Source organism: Mustela lutreola, chromosome 2, assembly GCF_030435805.1.
Source record: "Mustela lutreola isolate mMusLut2 chromosome 2, mMusLut2.pri, whole genome shotgun sequence".
Classification (NCBI taxonomy): Eukaryota; Metazoa; Chordata; class Mammalia; order Carnivora; family Mustelidae; genus Mustela; species Mustela lutreola.
The window spans coordinates 107,952,211-107,972,494 of NC_081291.1; the positions used below are offsets into that span (position 1 = coordinate 107,952,211).

The 20,284-nt window shown below is 33.0% G+C and overlaps 1 protein-coding gene across 4 annotated transcripts in view; it reads left to right on the forward strand.

The window, feature by feature from the left end:
- Nucleotides 1-20,284, forward strand: part of ACAP2 (ArfGAP with coiled-coil, ankyrin repeat and PH domains 2) — a 144,068-nt gene that overhangs the window by 101,590 nt on the left and 22,194 nt on the right. For 2 of the 4 annotated variants that reach the window (XM_059163093.1, XM_059163095.1), the window contains exons 10-15: nucleotides 1,427-1,539; nucleotides 6,306-6,326; nucleotides 9,559-9,610; nucleotides 11,137-11,237; nucleotides 11,860-11,965; nucleotides 19,805-20,013. In XM_059163093.1, coding sequence (XP_059019076.1) covers nucleotides 1,427-1,539; nucleotides 6,306-6,326; nucleotides 9,559-9,610; nucleotides 11,137-11,237; nucleotides 11,860-11,965; nucleotides 19,805-20,013 — 602 coding nt within the window. The remainder of the gene's footprint in view (nucleotides 1-1,426; nucleotides 1,540-6,305; nucleotides 6,327-9,558; nucleotides 9,611-11,136; nucleotides 11,238-11,859; nucleotides 11,966-19,804; nucleotides 20,014-20,284) is intronic. The other 2 variants (XM_059163094.1, XM_059163096.1) reach the window with 1 other exon arrangement.

Genomic DNA, 20,284 nt, shown 5'->3' on the forward strand with positions numbered 1-20,284 from the left:
GTTTTTTATGGTTAAATTTTGAGAGCTGTCGGCCGAGTTGTTGTTTTTAATAAATTTTGTTTTTCTGAATTTATTCTGTTTCCATATTCCATCTTTGTAGACTCTTAGATTTGGAAGGCCCCTAGGTGGATTCTCACTCTGCCTCCCCTCTAGGGGAGGACCCTCACATCCCAGCATTCTTGGCAGATGGTCATGTAGCTTCTGCCAAAATCTTTCTCAAGACAGAGTTTGCTGTTCTCTAAAAGGATAATATTCTAACTTTGATTATTGGCCCAGAAGTAATTTTGAAAGTTCTGAGACTGATTTTTAGAGTTTTAAAATTGGAAATAGCCGTAGTTTTTCAGTTTGTACAAATTATTTTGTAAGTTCATCAATAAATATTTTATTTTTTATTTTTTAAATTTATTTGAGAGAGAGGCAGCATGAGAGAGAGTATGAGTTGGCGGGGAGGCCCAGAGGGAGGGGAAGAAGCAGAAGCAGACTCCCTGTTGAGCTGGGAGCCCAATGTGGGCTCCATCCCAGGACCCTGGGATCCTGACCTGAGCTGAAGGCAGAAGCTTAACCAACTGAGTTATCAGGTGCCCCAAGATTTTATATATTTTTAAAATTTTAAAAATTATTTGTATTATTATTTTTAAAAAGATTTTATTTATTTGACAGAGAGAAAGAGAGACCCCAAGTAGACAGAGAAGCAAGCAGAAGAGGAGGGGGAAGCAGGCTCCCTGCTGAGCAGAGAGCCCAATGTGGGCTCCATCCCAGGATCCTGGGATCATGACCTGAGCAGAAGGCAGAGGCTTAACCCACTGAGCCACCCAGGCGCCCCAGATTTTTTATTTTTAAATGATCTCTACACCCAACATGGGGCTCTACCTCACTACCTTGAGATCAAGAGTTGCATGTTCTACCAACTTAAAAAACTACCATAATAGTAATATACTCAGAGAATAGTAGTAGATTTAAGTAATCCTAATTTAAATATATCTATATTCCTTTTTTGTTAGCACACACATCATAATATAATATTAGGGTGAAATGGAAACATTTTAAACATAACATGCATAGTATTTATTTACTCCTTTTGTCTATTTGTATACATAATATTTTGTACCTTTAATCACTGTGCCTATAACCTATTGTTTTCTCTTTCAGAATATATTCTATGTAATCATCTGTGCTTTAATATTGTCATTATAATAATTATTGTATAACAAGACATTGAATTGAAACACCTTAATATGTTGAAGCATTCTTCTATTATCTAACATTTAGGTCTCCTCTTTTCTTATGAATATTGTTAATATAGCTGTTTTAATGCAAAGCTTTTCTGTTTAATACAAAGCTTTTTCTGTCTTGAGCTGTTTCCCTACAATAAATTTTTTGTGTAGGGGACTTAATCAAATCATATGAACTTTTTTATTTTGTTTAGGATTTCTCCAGTGATGATTCTAAGTTAGAATATAATGTAGATGCTGCAAATGGCATTGTTATGGAAGGATATCTGTTCAAACGAGCCAGCAATGCCTTCAAAACTTGGAACAGGTAATATATTTCAAATACTAGTCTTGATCTTGCCATGTTGTTTCTGACCTTCGCTGTGATTTGACAGCTCTTTCATAATAATTTTACACAGTCCATAATAATCACAGTCCATAATAATTTTCTTGAACTCAGTCCATTGATAGCACTAATTCTAAAGGGTAAAATTAAGCAAAATATAAACCAGGAGGCAAGATTTTTTTTTACCCCCTTTGGGTTCCTTCTCTGTGTGATGTTTATGTACATTTTAATTTAGTGTTTGCTTATGATCTTTTAAGCTAGGTGATTGTGGTCTTTTGATCTTTGCAATAACTTTAACCAGGACTTTTAGGAAATGAGATTATTTTTATATGTGGAGTGTCTGTAGCAGTTGGTGCTCCTTTATTCTAAACTTGATGGCTACCAAAAATGTTGCTTTTTGTTGTTGTTAATCTAATTTTTACAAAGTATTAATCATATAAATGTCTTTTTATATAAACATAAAAAGTATTTTATTATGCTTTTCTGTGTATTAATACAATAAAGTAAAATAATTTCAGACATTACAGTATAAAAAAAGATTGCGTTGGATCAGGATCATCTTTCCAAATAGTAGTTATTAGTCTTTTATTTAAGGATGCCTCTGTTTTTGCAGAAACAACAACAATAACAACAAAGTAGCTAGAATAATTTTGTAATAATTGAGAGTAACATTGGGTTCTGGTGAATTGATTTACATTATTGGTTGAATGTGTATGTTTCATTTGCTTCTTGAACAAGACATGAATTCACTTAATGATAGAGAAGATTGTTGTTTTTTTTAAAATGGACATTAGCAAAATAAATAGAATTTTCTTGGTAAATTTAATTTAGTATGTTTTTGTTAATTTAAATGGAAACTGTATGCTTGAATATTTAATGTATTAAAGTGGATTCCTAGTGCACTTATTTTGATTTCTTGGTGATGAGATTATATGGAACATTCACTGGTGTTTTCAAATGTCAGTGATTTATTGAGCATTTCCCTAGTATTTGATATTGCCAGATACTTAAGTCTATGAGGTGTTTTTTATTTGATATAATTTTTCTTTACATGAGGATGAATATAAATAGAAAGTGATTATATTTGATATTAAACCTCTTTGAGTTATGTAGAACTTATGAAATAATGAAGGAATACAGAAGGATCAATTAAGGTGGTCTGGGTAGAGTAGTGTTTTTTACCATTGTAAAATGAAAATGAAAAATTAAAATTCTGTTTTCTAAGCTGTTTAAATTAAGACAGTTTTAACTTTTTCCTGGCAAATTTCCACGGCCAGAATAGGAAATTAAAATAAAACAATAGTGTGTCACTTTTTATAATAAATAAAGATTTGTCAACCAGTACAGTTTCATGAGGTAATGTTAGAATTGAATTTTAACCTTCAGATTTCAAAACAACCTACTTAAAGTTTAACACAGTGAAAATACAGTAAATCCATAGAAACTATACCATTATGTTAAGAAGAAATGAAAGATCTTCCCTGGACTACTCCAATGAGAAATGATCTCAGACTTCAAAATGAAGCACAGTAAGTGTTAGTGGAAAATTGCATTGCCATTTAGGGCAATAGGAGAAAATTAATTCTGATTTAAACATGGACCTTTTGTTTTTTATTACTTGTTTCATGAATTCTATTAATTGGCATAGATAATAAAATGTAACTAAAAGCAAGTAGGGAATAACTATTAAATTCTCAGTTGTAGATATGTTACCTTCCTTTTTTTTTTTTTTTTTTTTTTTAAGATTTTATTTATTTGTTTGACAGAGAGAAAGAGCACGCACAAGCCCGGGGAGCAGCAAAGGGAGGGAGAGAAGCAGACTCCCCGCTGAGCAGGGAGCCCTATGTGGGGCTCCATCCCAGGACCCTGGGATCATGACTTGAGCTGAAAGCAGATGCTTAACAACTGAGCCACCCAGGCGCCTCTCTTACCTTCCATTTGTAAAGTGGAAAGACAGTGCCTTTGGAAATGAGCCTGCTTTTTAAAGGAGATGCCAACTAATTGTAGTGGATGACAGTTACTCATTAGAATCATGGATCATATTTCAACACCCTGATTTTTAGTAAAGTAATGAAGGTGCAGAGAGATGGTTGCTCTTTGAAGGTCACACAGCTGGTCTGTGACAATACCGAGGCCTAGAACCTGTCTTTTTTTTTTTTAACTTGCTATGGAAATTCCATATAAATTTTTGCTTTGATAAAGCAGAATATGTCAAATATTTAAAAAAAACTTAAGAACTATTAAAAAAATATTTCTCCTAGACTATTTACATTATTAGGAAGATTATGAACAGATTTTTTCATTTTCATATGCCTTTAAAAAGAATGTTTCATGAAAATACCAGTAAAAAGCAGACTTCTAAGGAATATAGTATATAAACATTGTATAGTAGTCTTCTCACAGAAAACAAAAGTCAAAAGCTTATAACAAAAGTTTTAGATATTTTCTAGGTTATAGGTCTGTAATGGTGAAAGGGAGAAGAAAAATCTGTTAAATGTTATTTAGAATTTTTTTCTGCTTTTCAACTTAAAACTTCAGAATTAACCTAAAATTCTTATATGAAGTTTATAAAAAATCTAATCTCAGGAAATACTTGCAAATACCTTCCCTTTACCTATATATGACTGTAGAATCTGCCCTTCTTCTCTAATTAGTTTTCTATCCAGCTTGATTTCATATATTTGATTAGACTTCAAATAAAAGATATATTTGTGGTATTTGTACCTCACCTTTAAAAATCTAGGATCCCAACTCTGCAAGCATAAAGATTTTTCTGCCTACTCTTTAAGTATCTTCTTTAGATTGTCTGTAGATTAGTTTTAGGGAACACTTTTTGTTGTCACTATAAGGTACTAATCCTATGATGACAAATTCGCCATTATCTATAGTTTGATGGAATGGTGGCATGTAATATTTTCAAAGCCAACATTTATTTATTTGTTTGTTTTTATTTCATTTCCAATTAACATAGATCATAATACTAGTTTCAGGTATAGAATTTAGTGATCCAGCACTTAAAAGTGCTGGGCTCACCACAAGTGCCCTCCTTAATCCCCATCACCCGTTTAAACCAACTTTTATTATTTTTTATTTTATTTTTTATTTTTTTTAAAGATTTTATTTATTTATTTGAGAGAGAGACAGTGAGAGAGAGCATGAGCAAGGAGAAGGTCAGAGGGAGATGCAGACTCCGCATGGAGCTAGGAGCCCGATGTGGGACTTGATCCCAGGACTCCGGGATCATGACCTGAGCCGAAGGCAGTCGTCCAACCAACTGAGCCACCCAGGCGTCCCTAAACCAACTTTTAGAAAAGACTTACTTCCTGAGAGAAATGTGATTTTTTTTTTTAAAGATTTTATTTATTTATTTGACAGACCGAGATCACAAGTAGGCAGAGAAGAGGCAGGCAGAGAGAGGGGAGGAAGCAGGTTCCCTGCTGAGCAGAGAGCCCAAGGTGGGGCTCAATCCCAGGACCCTGAGATCCTGACCTGAGCCGAAGGCAGAGGCTTTAACCCACTGAGCCACCCAGGCACCCCAGAAATGTGAATTTGATTAGGAATTCCCAGGTAGTTTAAAAACCTGTCCCTGGGCTTCATAAAATCTAAGCATCATTCTCTAATTTGAATTTTAACAAAAGAGATCATATTTTGTGTGATGTGATTGAAAGAATGTAAGGAGTGAGACACTTTATGTTTTATGTGAATTGTTGAATTTGTCTCTTGGTTTCAGATTTCTAGTTTGTAGTGTCTCAGGATTTTTATATGTCTATAATACATGTTTTTCTGAAAACACATGAGATCTACCAAAATTATCTTTCCATATCAGGCCATTTTCTCAATGTGGCAACTTCACCTCAGGCTCAAATCAAGGCCAGATGGGTTATTCATACATATATATATATTTGTACCTATATACATATATATGAATGAATAAGGAAAATAATTAAGTGCTTAGATTATTTAGTAGTAAACTGGTTAAATGAATAAATAAGCTGAATTATTACATGCTATAGTCAGATTGTGTTGAAGTAGAAAATATAACTAAAAGCCTAAAATGTATTGTACAGTTTCTTAAAGTATTATATATGCTGCTAGCTCAGATACAAATTTTGTTTTTATTGGCTTTTTGTTTTAAAATAAGTGTATGATAGATTAAAAGATATTCTGCTTATGTGTGGCCTTTGTCTGCTGTCATGATGAAAAGGGGGAGAGCAGGTAGGAGATAGGTTTATTTGCCTAATAATATTTTATAATCTTTGAAATTCTTAATTAGTGATCCTACTTTCCTTATGAAGAGTTTCATTTGTTTCAGCTTTATGAAGATATATCTATAGTGATTATTGCCCTTAATTTTTTAGGAGCAACTTACTAAAATGAGAAGTACTTTATTTTATAGCTATTACCACAGAGGGAGAAAATAATAGTAGAGGTATGCCCAAGTGTGCCAAGTCCTACCAGAACTTTTTATAGCATAATAATTGAAGAACATTTTTGAATATTTCTAAAATACTAGCATTTCAGATTCCTAAGAGTTAGAGTTGTGTAAATGCATACATGTATATATTTGAGAGCAAAATACAACAGATATTTTTGACTCTTTTGTTAGGTTTGAGCTTAAGCTTGTTTCTTTAATTCTTGCTTTATTTTCATATCATGCTAGTCCTTTGCTTATTTTGCACATTTGCGTTTTCATTCTTTTACCACCTTTCCTTTATGTTTTAATCCTGCCCCATTTTTTCACATGACAGGAAAAAGCCCGATCATATCAGGTACCAAATGGCTTCCTTCCCCTCATTTCTGCCTTACTCCAGTTTCCTCTTTGGCACGAGAAAGCTCATAATTAACCTGCATTTCATTTGGATTACTTGCAATGGATATAATGTCTCATGTTTTAAATTGGAAAGAAAATATACATATTTCATTTGAAGAATGGAATTAATCTTTTCATTGCCAATTGCCTCAATATGTTTTAATTGATATATTTTAATATATCAGTTTTAATTGATATATTTTAATTTGATACATTTATTGTAACTCAAAGATATAGATGAGTAAGTAATATGAATGCCTTTGTATCTTTTTTATTTTTTTGAGGAAAATAAGCCAGTTAAACACTTTTCAAAATTTTAAACAGTAACTAGGAATTAGCGCCTTTGCTAATAATCATGTTAGTTTTATTGAAAATACAAATTATCATTTCCTAGAGGTTTTTAAAAAAATATTTTGGTCTTTTTTTCTTGGGACAAATTTAATTGAATTTGAAAGATAGTAGTGTACATGCTGAAGCTTTTAATTTTGTTAAATGTTCACCTACTTGGCACATATATGAATTTCATTTTTATAGCTTTAGTGACAAATCTAAGATTTAGAAGTTTGACTTTTACATTTTATTTTTGGTTTCAAGTGCCGTTCTAGGACTAATGATTAAACATGAAAAAAGACACTTGATTTATTTTTTTAATACATTTTTTCCTTTACTCCCACCATGTTTTGTTATCCTGAAGCTCTCATAGGTATTTAAATATCAATAATATCTAACTGTTTATGAATTTAGTATTTTGGCCTAAAATCTTTATTGAGTTATTTCACTTTGGGATAGATATAAAGTGGTGTATTATTTTTCTTAATGAACCAAGAAATTTTGCTGTTTAAAAAACAGTCTTTTTATATTTTGGCTTTGTGGTCAGTTTCTGTAGGATATAGTGTAGTAATCAGCTCAGTGCTTTCTAAAGTTGGTCTTTTTGATTATTTAATTATCTTAAAAAATGTTTTTTAAAGTTCACTTAAGTAATCTCTACACCTAACGTGGGAGTTGAATTCATGACCTCAAGATAGATAGCTGCACACTCCTCCTTTGGCTCCCCTCTGAGCCAGCCAGGTGCCCTTACTGTTTTTTAAAGTAGCTCCAAAATACAGGTAGTGTGAGCGTGAAATAAGTAACTTATCCTATACATTATAGGCTATGAACCATCTCATTTTTTCCTTTTATTAGAAATGTTAATAATAGCTAGTATTATCCCATAGGAGCAGTTTAAAAAATTACATTCCATCTTACTCATCCAATTAAAGTTTTGATCAATGTAAATGAGTGTAGTTGACTCTTTTTTCTTTATTTTAATGGCAGAGAAGGGGAGACAGTGTCATATAATACATAGATTTTAATAATTGAAAAATTTTTTCTGTGTAGGATTTATTATGATTTTCTTCCTTAAGAAATGTCAAAATTAAGATGAATTTATAGTGTCTTCCCTGAGTGTACAAAAAAGTGATGATGTGAGAGAGTCACCCAGAAGCAGATAGATGGTAGGGAAACCTGGGTTTCAGAAATGTATTGGGATTCAGAAACGTATACGATCTATAAAGTTAATAATCAGAGGAAATGCTCTCTGACCAAAAAAAAAAAAAAAAAAAAAAAAAATTTTAATGTGGTGTTTTTAAAATTATTTTTCGAGGTTATTATCCTAAGATGCAGCAATTCAATAGAAATTTATTTTTTAAAGATCCCAGAAGCACGAAAAGTTTACACGGTTATGTGGGTGGGTGCTTTCTATTGTGCAATAAAACTATAGTTTTTCATAGAATTATGTATGATTACTATACTGTAAAACATAAGAGCTGTTATTAGTATAGTTCACTCTACTTCAAATGATTTTAAAAAAACCATTTTGATCAATATCAGAGATTGTTTCCATTGCATGTCATCCCATGTGGCAGGGCTGCACCATTTTGTTTGTTTATAGGTGTTTCCTTTAACATTTCTAACCAACTATGTGTACCAAAGCAAAGAAACCGAGAAGTTCTTCCTTTTCTAGCCTTCCTCTTGATGATTTGTATTAGAGGCAAGTCACTTGGTTTTATCTAGATGCTTATTTAACAGATCTCTATTTTAATGGTAAAGGTGATACCGTTTGAAGTAGCAAGAAAACCTAACAGTCTGTCTAGTTTAAAACAGAAAAGCATCTAATAATTTTCATAGCTTTGGAGAATTAACTTAATTTTTTAAAATAGAAATCTAAGTATGTCTAAATACATTTTCTAGTGCTTTGTATTAGTCAATGAAAAGGTAGAATCTCTATCTGCTAATAGATTAATAACTAATGTTTACAATAGAAATCATCTCACGTGAAACTAATTTTAAAATAATGACTGAAATAGTTTGACCTTTCATGCTTGATGAGAATTTTTGCTTCTTTTTATGAATGGCTTTTGGCTGTTAATTTTTTTTTTTTGTAAGTCTTTAGCTTCTTTTACTGTTTTAATAAATAAGAATTAGTAAATATGCCATACATAGGTTAGCTTTTTCTTCTAAAACAGATTGCAAGTAAATTGTTTGCCTAATAACTTATAAGAACAAGCAGAACAATATAAATAGGTGAATCATTTTTAGTAATAACTTTTATTCTGCTTATAAGTATTTTATATTAAAGTGAAGTCAAGTGAATTGGCGATTATCTCTTACTTGATATCAGTTCTAAAATGATTTAATTTCCTGTTTTGCTTAACAAATCAAACACTTGCTGAATTAGCTGTGCAAAGGTTATAGACAAAGCACCATTTAGTTCAGTGTTTTGCTGTATACAAATGGATCGTCTTTTAAAACATAAGTTTATTTCTACTTGATAATTGAAGCAATTATTTTGGGGGAAAGATTTTTAGTTATTTTTGAGTAACCTCAAAAAAACTAATTTTTACTTTTTTATAATTATTTGGTGATAGTGTAAAGGATAACAGCTGTTGTTAGGATATAAATTTCTGACGGAAAATGAATCAAAATACAGTAACTTTATTTTCCTAGTCTGTCGTTTTAAAACTGTTTAAAATTATTGTTTACTTTCAGTAGTTATCTCATTGACATTAGTCCATATAAAATGAAACAAAACAGTGCACTTCTCAAAACATAATTATTATGAACTGATTTTCTAGTGCTTTCCCAAATATTTCATTTCTAACAACTGACCTAAATTATGTCTATGAGAACTTAATCTGTTTTTATTTATTTAGACGCTGGTTTTCAATACAGAACAATCAGTTGGTTTACCAGAAAAAGTTTAAGGTAGGTATTTTGTTAATTAAATGAAAACCCAGTGAGTCCCCCATTTCAGTTCTCTGTTCATCTTGATAAAGCACTGAAGTTTTTAAATGCTTGTGTATGCAACATTATTTTATTAATTTTATGTTTAGTCATGTATAAGAGGACTCAAAAGTGGAAAGTATTAACCTTTGATTCTTAAAATAAGCAGAGTGATTTTGAATTCTGAATTCTTAACTCCTGGTTTTAAGACAGGTGTTTCTGTGTCCCAGGATTATTACTTTCATTTCTTTATATCTTTGGCTAGTGTGTGACAGGAACAATACTGCCATTGAACAGTATTTTTTTTGGTTGTTTTTTTTTCGACAGTATATTTTGAGACTGAAGGAAAGGGTGCCTTTTGAGAAACATAACATTAGGGCAAAGGTGATAAATATGGAAATGTGAAATACGACAGTAAAATTTAAGCTTGAAGTAATTTAAATAGAAACCTCTAAATTTGTTAATGCTGTTTTTATACATCTTTTTTCCTGAACCTTTTTTTAAGGTTGAGGAATTTTTATTTATCGGAAAGACGTACCACAATTACATGGCACCTGAGAATGTTAAAAATAATTAGGGAAAAAAAAACCCTTAGTTAATAGGTGATTTTTACCTAGTTAGTCTTTGTGAATGACGTAGTCAACTGTACATTTATTTATTTTTAAAAGATTTTATTTGAGAGAGAGACAAAGATAGTGACAGAGATAGTAAGAGAAAGCAGGGGTAGGAGGAAAGAGAGAAGCAGGGGCTTCGCTGAACCTGATCAGGATCTCAGTCAAGCTGAAAGCAGATGCTTAACCCACTGAGCCACCCAGGCGCCCCTCAGCTGTCCATTTCAAATGCTCACTTTGCTCTTGAGATAAATCTGAAGTTTTATTTGCTTGTTTCTGTGCTAACAGGCTTATTCCATGCAAGTCCTAGTTAGTTCATGGTTTCTTCTGCTCTGATAAACTTGGTTTTGAGTTTATATTTTTATTAAGTACTAGAAAAATGATAGAAGCTTCCTCATTTTCTTAGGTATTTTTAAGAAGAATAGATAAGCTTATTATTTTTTGTTGTTGTTATTTAAAACTTGACTCTTAAAGGTTTCTTTTTTAGAGGAAAGTAGATTTTTATTATATATGTGTATGTGTGTGGGGGGTAACCAGGAGAGTAATGGATGTGAAAGAAAATGGAAGAAAATTAAAGTTAGTAGGAAGCTAATGTTTATTGAGCAATTTATTAATTAATTGCCAAGTGTTAGACTAAGCTCTTTACATATACTTCCATTTAATCCTTGTACAGCCATTTTATGAGACAGATAAAATTATGAACAGGACACAGTTACCTTTATTACATCTATATAAGAGTTGATAACTCCTATCTCTAATCCTAAATGAGATAAATATAAATCTTTAAAATTAGACCATTTATTCCAAGTGATATTTTAAAGTATGTTATTATTGGTATTGGCAGTAGTATTTAAAAACTAAGTTGATAAACATGAGAGTTTTGTTTCCTTATTGTAGGATAACCCCACTGTGGTAGTGGAAGATCTCAGGCTCTGCACAGTGAAACACTGTGAAGATATAGAACGACGCTTCTGTTTTGAAGTAGTCTCTCCAACAAAGTAAGTGGTTCTAAAGAATGAGAGTTGCTTTTAAGTTTCTATCATTTATTTTAAAGAACTTTTCAGAGTATAGAACATTGTAAAATAAAACATTGTGTCTTACTTGTGATTATGGTAGAGAGGGAAAAACATGCTTTAAAAGTAAATTTAATAATTAATGATTATAAGTATTACAGTGAGATATTTATGTATTTTTGTATTATGAGATATTTACGTAACTTCTACCCAATATCATTTTCTTTAAATTCTATAAAGATTATTGATATGGCCATATGAAAACTTTTTAGCTGTCTTGATTATGAACTGATGTCATATATCAGATCAATTTCTCTGATAACTATCATTTTATATTTCTATCCAATAGAAAAAATTAGTGGTATATTTGGTAAATTAAAAAAAAATTTTAATGTTCAGGGATTTGTGATTTTTTTTCCTAATAGACAATTTATTTCATTTCTATTGATTTCTTCATGAACATACTATGTCCTAAAGATAGTTGAAATAAAACATTTCAAAAGAAATTGCTTTTTATTAGAAAATTATTAAATAGCAAAGTAAACCTTGTTATTATTTGGAGGGGGGTTAACTTAGTGTCTGAGAAAACAATGTTATTTCCTTTTAGAAGTTGTATGCTTCAGGCAGATTCTGAAAAGCTGCGCCAGGCATGGATTAAGGCTGTTCAGACCAGTATTGCTACTGCTTATAGAGAGAAGGGTGATGAATCAGAGGTTAGTAAACAATATTGTAATGTGAAATGATACATTGCCAAAAGTTCTTAATTTTAATTTCAACATTATGTGATCATACCAGTTTTTAATGAATGATGAATTTTGTAAATGAAAGAGGTTTTACTATGGAAATCTAGATTCAGTTTATTTCTCTTTATCATTTTAATATATGTTTAATTCAGTATTTGAATATATATCCTAGACTATCATTAGGTATTCTAATATAAGTATTTTTCCCAAAATATGTTATGTATTCTCATTAATAAAAATCAGTAAAAAAAAAATAAAAGACTAGTAATTAATAAAAATCAAAAAAGGAAAACTCAAATTGTCTCTGGTTGAAATCTCCGTGGATAGGATAAGATGAATTGAATGTGGAGTCTTGCTGTCATAGCCTGGGTTCAGCTTCCCAGTGATTTTACAGACTTTTGAGCAAGGCCATTAGTAAGCTTTGAGAAATGGAACTTAATAATTCCTCAAGTAACTTCTTGAAAATGAAGCATTTGTGAGTCTGTGCATGTTTGAAAATGTCTTTATCCTCACATTTGTTTGATAGTTTGGTTGGGTTGGAGTTTCTAGATTAGAAATAATTATCCTTAAGAATTTAACAGCATTGTTTAGTTTCATCATTGCTGTTGGAGTCTTTCTTATTACTGACCTTTTTTTTGTATTGCTCCTCTCCAGTTTTCCTGTTTTCTTTTTCTGGAATTTCTGGACTGATTTTATGATTTTTAAATTTTTTATGTGTTTTTGCTCTGCTTTCTCTGAGATTTTCTCAGTTAATCTCCCAAACCTTCTATTGAATACTTTAGTTTTGTTAACACATATTAAATTTCCAGGAGTTTCTTTTTGTTTGCTAAATATTTATACATGTAAACCTGTTCTTTCTTCATGGATACAGCGTTAGAGCTATGGTTTTTAAACTTGGCTGCCTGTGACGATAACACAGGGATTTAAAACAAAATCCTAATACATAGGTTCTACCCTAGAGTAATTAAATGGAGTTGGGATCCAGGAATCTATTTTTATATATATATATTTTAAAGATTTTATTTATTTGACAGAGATCATAAGTAGGTAGAGAGAGAGGGGAAGCAGGCTCCCTGCTGAGCAGAGAGCCCAATGTGGAGCTCGATCCCAGGACTCTGAGATCATGACCTGAGCTGAAGGCAGAGTCTTAACCCGCTGAGCCACCTAGGTGTCCCCCATGAATCAATATTTGAAAAGCTTCCTGGGTGATTTCCATATACAGGCAATGTTGAGAACTGTTGAGTCAAGAGTTTTTTCTTGGCTATCTGGTAATCTATTCTGATTACAAGTTAAGGACTAAAGCCTGTTTGGACACTCTCAAGAACATAGTTAGGACTTTGTTGACTATGTGCCTCTCTGAAGTCTGGATGATTTGTTGAGGAACAACCAGAGAGTTAGGTTCTTTGGAATCTTTTTAGCTTGTATGATTTCCAGAGAAGTCTCAATATCAGTCTCCTGCAGAGGGGTAAGTGTCTGCTGGGAACTAGTTGCCAGGGATCTCAATATTCAGTGTGTATATGTTCATTTAATCTTCTGCCTTACACTTTCAGGTAAATCCTATGCATAGACCCTGTTTTACTTCCTCAGAGTATAAAATAAAATTCTAGTTATTTGTATTTATGTGTGGAAGCAGTCCCAAAAGGGCATGGAATTGGGGAAGGCACTTTGGGATCTACCTGTTCTTTCCACAGTCATTTCTCCCACTTTGGTTCCCACTTCTATGGTTCACTGGTATAAATCCTTGAGCCCTTTGAGTATCATGTAATGTAAATTCATGAACTCAGATTTTTACTTACTTCCATAGTAAGATTTGGCCTTGGTACACTTAGTTACTATTCATCGAACCATCTTCCAGCTTTCAAAATTTTGTTGCTGTTATTTGCTTTTCTGTTTTCCCTTTTTTTGTGGGTAAATGTCTTAAAAAAAAAAAAAAAACTAACTAAAAAATCCCCACAAGAGCTTTCTAAGTAGATTATAGTCATCATCTCATTTCATGCCTAATAGTAATTTTTAAATATCATCTATTACCCACTCTATATTCAGGAGTCCCCAGTTGTCCTAAAAATGTCTTCTGCCACCTATTTATAAAGTAGCATCTTGTGTATGATGGGCATTGCATCTGGTTGTTATGTCTCTCAGGTCTTTCAGTCTAGAGCAAGGCCTTCTTTTAATGACAATGATTTACTGAAGAGATAAAGTTAGTTATCCTATAGAATTTCAACTGGTAAAATTCAATCATAGGTGGTACGTATACTTCATGTTGCAACAGGAGGCACTGAATACTTGGTTATCCAGTCATTCATTGCTAATGCTGTAAGGCTTCTGTGTGAAGATGAGGTGGCCACATTGGATTAGAAAGATGACAGTATGATTTCTCCACTGTAAAGTTAAATTTTCTCCCCCTTTCCCAGTCTACTTGTTACTTTGTATAGTAACTTTATTTTGTGTTATTTTGATCCTGTAAGATCTAATCCCCCTCCAACCATTCATCTAATGGTTTTACAGATGAGTTTGTAATTTCATTAGGAATTGCGAAATGCTGGTTCTCTAATTCTGTCATCCCATCTTTATTGATTAACTTGAATCTTACATTAAATATAGCTTTTGTTTATCAGCTAGAGCTATTTAGTTACTTTAACAAAGTGCTTGATTTTTTCTTTTAATTACCACATTTGGTTACCTTATTAGCTACTTCAAGGAGGACAGATATCTAATTTTTTGGTTATTGTTATAAACTCATGGATTTTTTAGGTACAATAGGTCCCAATTAATTACAGTAATTACTTATTTTTACAAAATTATTTGAGTATGGTTGACACCCAGTGTTGTATTAGTTTAGGTATAGAACAGTGATTCAACAACTCTATCCATCACCCTGTGCTCACCATATTCACCATACAGTGTTACTACAATACCATTAACTGTATTATCTGTGCTATACCTTTTATCTCTGTGACTTACTCATTCCATAACTGGAAGCCTTTATCTACCACTCCCTTTTCCATTTTGCCCATTCCCCCCACTCACTCCTCTCTGGCAACCATTAGTTTGTTCTCTATAGGTCTATTTTTGCTTTTTGTTTGTATTTTTATTCATTTATTTTGTTTCTTAGCTTCTACATATATGTGAAATCATACAGTATTTGTCTTTCTTCATCTGATTTATTTCACCCTAGTATAATACCCTTTGGGTTCATCCATGCTGTTACAAGTGGTACGATCTCATCCCTTTTTGTGGCCTCATAATATTCCTGTGTGTGTGTGTGTGTGTGTGTGTGTGTGTATACACACACACATACATATCTTCTTTATCCATTCATCTATTGATAGATCCTTGGATTGCTTCCATATCTTGGCTGTTGTAAATAGTACTGCAGTAAACAGGGCTGCATATATCTTCTTGAATTAACGTTTTTATTTCTTTGGGGTAAATAGCCAGTAGTGGAATTATTAGGTCATGTAGTATTTCTGTTTTTAATTTTTTGAGAACCTCCATAGTGTTTTTCAGAGTGGCTATACCAGTTTACATTCCCACCAACCATACACAAGCAGTCTTTTTTCTCCACATTTTTACCAGCACTTGTTATTTCTTGTCTTTTTTATTTTAGCCATTCTGACAGGTGTAAGGTGATACCTCATTGTGGTTTTGATTTTCATTTCCCTGATGAGGCATCCGTATTGGTAAGGAAAAAGTTAAACTGTTACTCTTTGCAGATGATGTGATACTATACACAGAAAGCCCTAAAGATGTCACCAAAAAACTACTAGAAGTAATAGATGAATTTAGTAAAATTGGAGGATAAAAAGTACCCAGAAATTAGTTGTGTTTCTATACACTAACAATGAAGTAGCAGAAAGAGAAATTGAGAAAAAAATTCCATTTACAATTGTACCAAAAAGAATAAAATACTCAGGAATAAACTTAACCAAGAAGGCCCTATACTCTGAAAGCTATAAAATACTGATGAAAGATATTGAAGAGAAGTCATAAATGGAAAGCTATTTCATGCTCATGGATTAGAAGAATTAATATTGTTAAAATGTTCATAATACCCAAAGCAATCTACAAATTTAGTACAGTCCCTGTCAAAATGCCAACAGCATTTTTTATTGGAACTAGAACAAATAGTGCTAAAATTTGTATGGAACCATAAAAGATCCTGAATAGCCAAAGCAATCTTGTGAAAGAAGAACAAAGCTGCAGGTATCACAATTCCACATGTGAAGATACACTACAAACCTGAATGGTTCTGGCACAAAAATAGACACATCAGTGGAACAGAATACAGAGCTCCAGAGATAAACCTACACTTCTGTGGTCAGTTAATCTAAGACAAAGGAGGCAAGCATATACAATGGGGAAAAGGCAGTCTTTTCAATAAATGGTATGGGGAAAACTGGACAGCACATGCAGAAAGAAAGAAACTGGACCACTTTCTAACACCACACACATAAATAAACTCAAAATGGATTAAAGACCTAAATGTAATACCTGAAATCATTAAACTCCTAAGAGAACATAAGCAACAATATCTTTGACATTGGCCACAGTAACATTTTTCTAGATATATCTCCTAAGGCAAGGAGAAGAAAAGCAGTAACTACTGGGACTACATCAAAATGAAAAGCTTTTGCACAGTGAAGGAAATCATCAATAAAATAGAAAAGCAACCTGCTGAATGAGAGAAGCTATTTGTAAAAGGTTTGTCCAGTAAGGGGTGAAGATCTGAAAGATACAAAGAACTTACACAACTTAACACTAAAACCCCCACAAATAATCTGATTAAAAATGGCAGAGGACCTGAATAGACATTTTTCCAAAGAAGACATACAGATGGCCAACATATACATGAAAAGATGTTCAACATTAGTATTTTTTTTTATGTTCAGATTATCACAGCTTTGTCCAATAAAAGCTCAGGATAATGGCTTCTAATAATTTTTTTCTGGTTTTTAACAAGGTTTTGTGAGGGAACAAAATTACGTTTGCATCCAGATCATCTTGGTAGCATTGCTGAAATACCTGTTATGAAAAATCATACACTAGAAATAATAGGGATTACAGAAAAAATAGGGATAGGGCTTCCTGAAAAACCGTGTGAGTTTGTAACTAGAATACTTGCAGGAATTTTAGAGTCTCAGTAAAAATACTGGAAGAGTTGAAGTATTAATAAATGAATACTACAGCATAATAGGACTTAGCTTTAAAAATTGATGAAGATAGCATAATGGAAGGGTATGGAAGGGTTGAGGCTACTCGGGTATGGTGACAAAGGCAAAACAGGTAAAGATCAGAGAGAATGAATGCAGCACACACTTTTGAGTCCTAGCACATAGCCAAAATGAGCCAAAAAGAGTGGAAGGAATGAGTGTCATATTTATTCCTTTTTTCCTGGAGGCAGCTAGCCCAGGTTCTGCTGTGTAGTATACTTTGCTTTCAGCTTCTTTAATTTGGTGCAAAAACATTAGTTTCTATAAACTGGGAATGACCCAACAAGATTTCTGTATTACATTGACATCTTTTTCCTATCTGATAATTGCTTATGAAGTAATTCACATTATTGAACATATTCTAGTAAAACAGTTTTTTTTTTTTTTTAAAGATTTTATTTATTTATTTGACAGAGAGAGATCACAAGTAGGCAGAGAGGCAGGCAGAGAGAGAGAGGAGGAAGCAGGCTCCCTGCTGAGCAGAGAGCCCGATGCGGGACTCGATCCCAGGACCCTGAGATCATGACCTGAGCCAAAGGCAGCGGCTTAACCCACTGAGCCACCCAGGTGCCCCACTAGTAAAACAGTTTTAAAAAATTTTTTGAATCGTATCAAATTTACAGACAAGTTCCAAGTATTGTACAAATAACTGCCCCCTCCACCACAAACTGTTTCAGGGTAAGTTTCTAGCATAATGCCTGACTGATTTAAGTGTTACTTACCACACTCTAGGACATTTCTCTCATAAAACCACAGTGCTGCCATCATAATCAGGAAATGAGCATTGATACATGGCTACAGTTTAGTTCCCAAACATCTTTAAGTTTCACAGTTGTCCCAGTAATATGCTTTAGAGCTATAAGATCCAGTCCAGAAGCACAGGTAACATTAGATTTCATGGCTCCTTAGTTTCCTTCCCTCAGGAATAGTCCCTCAGTCTTACTTTGACCTTCTTGACCTTGATAGTTTTGAAGCTAATGAGTTATTTTATGAAATGTCCTTCATTGTGAGTTTGATCTTACTCTCAAGGTTATGTATCTTTGGCAGGTGTGTTGTATAAGTGATGTTGTGTTCTTCTAAGTGCATACTTGGGCGGCACATAACTTTGATTTGTCTCATTATTGGTGATGTTAACTTTGATTGCTCGATGAAGGTGGTGTTTGCTAGAATTTTGTACTATAATAGTTCCTTTGTAGATAATAAGTATTTTGTAAGAGAGGTACTTTGAGATTATGCGAATATTCTGTTCCTCATCAGGCTTTAAATGTTATTTAATTATGTCAGTATAGACCACTATTTTATTCAGTGTGTTATAATCCATTACTATCATTGTTTTGCTGTTCAAATTGACCCAGGTTTGGGCGCCTGGGTGGTTTAGTCAGTTAAGCATCTGCCTCTGGCTCAGGTCATGATCCCAGGATCCCAGAGTCTTGGGATCGAGTGCCACATCGGACTTCTCCCTCTCCCTCTGCCTCCCTCCAACCCCCGCCATGCCTGTGTGTTCTCTCTCTCTCTCAAATAAATAAATTCTTTTAAAAAATTGGCCCAAATGTGGCCAGTGGAACCCCGGCTTCTGTATCCTTTTGACATGTTCCCATCAATCTGAGTTCCTCCTTACTCTCTAGCATGATGAGATGTTCTGGGTTCATCTTGCACTTTCTCTGCATCAGTGCTAAGATCAGCAGTTTTTCCAAAGAGCCCTAGTTCCTTTTGCTGGTGAATGGCTTTTAGAAACCAATGAAGGAATATATGCATGCATTTACACATAGACATGTTTACATATCTTCATGTATCTGTTTATATTGAAAACCATTAGTGTGTCTTTTGTATCTCCAGTTATAAGTACACACAACAGGGTTTGTTTTAATTCTGTCCCTTTCCATATAAATAAATGGCTCCCTTTTATTTTTAACATATTTACTTACATGATCAGACCCCTGTATGTAACGAACATCCTTTTTTCCTGCCTACTGCCCCTACTCGGGCTCTGGCACCTCACACTAGTGCTTTCTTCTCCTTCCTTAGTTTCTCACTTGTCTTACTGGGAATATAATTATAATTATGTAATTGATTTATTCTTTAGTAAGGCCATACCATTTCTAGTTATTCACTGCAGTAATCAAAACAATTTGCTTGCAGTTCATTGAATACTTCAGAAAAACTTGGTATAAAATAATAATATTAATTTTATTCTTGAGTCTTAATAGTCTAATGTTTATTTCATCTGTCTTGATATTGTTTGTTAAATAAGTGTTTCCCTTTCTCTCCACCCTCATATCTTACACATGTGTTCATTATGCATTTATTATATGTATACATATTTGTATTAAATATAAATTAAATGTAAATATTTATTTACATAAATATAGATATCAGTTCCAACATTTATGTTTCTTCTGACAAGACTAAATGCCAGTTGATGGAGAAATCTATACCTTTTTATCCTTATTTGTAATGCCTACAACAGTGCCTGGCTTAGGCCCATCATAAGCCTTCAGTTTATTGATTGGAAGCTTTTGTTTGGAGCAGGTAATGTGTAGCATAGTATTGCAGTCTTTTTTTTTTTTTCTTTTAAACAAATAATTCTTTATTCTTTTAGAAGCTGGATAAGAAATCATCTCCATCCACAGGAAGCCTAGATTCTGGAAACGAGTCAAAAGATAAATTATTGAAAGGAGAAAGTGCACTGCAGCGAGTCCAGTGTATTCCTGGCAATGCCAGCTGTTGTGACTGTGGTCTGGCAGATCCACGGTGGGCCAGCATCAACCTGGGCATCACCCTGTGTATTGAGTGTTCTGGAATTCACCGGTAGGTAGGCCTGTATAGGGTGACAGATTTCTTTGGGATACACATAATAAATTATCATGTCCCATTGGTTACAGGACCTTCTCCACTTGCCTTAATATGACTGCCATTTGTATCTTTGTAACTTTTGTACAGTGAATAAAATTCTGCTTTGTGGAATGCCTTAGAGGACTTTGTTTTACTATTTATTATTAGCCAGAAGAACCCTCCTTATTCACATACACGTTGAGGGCTGTGTTAGCAACTATGTTCCATTAAAAGGGAAATAATTTGA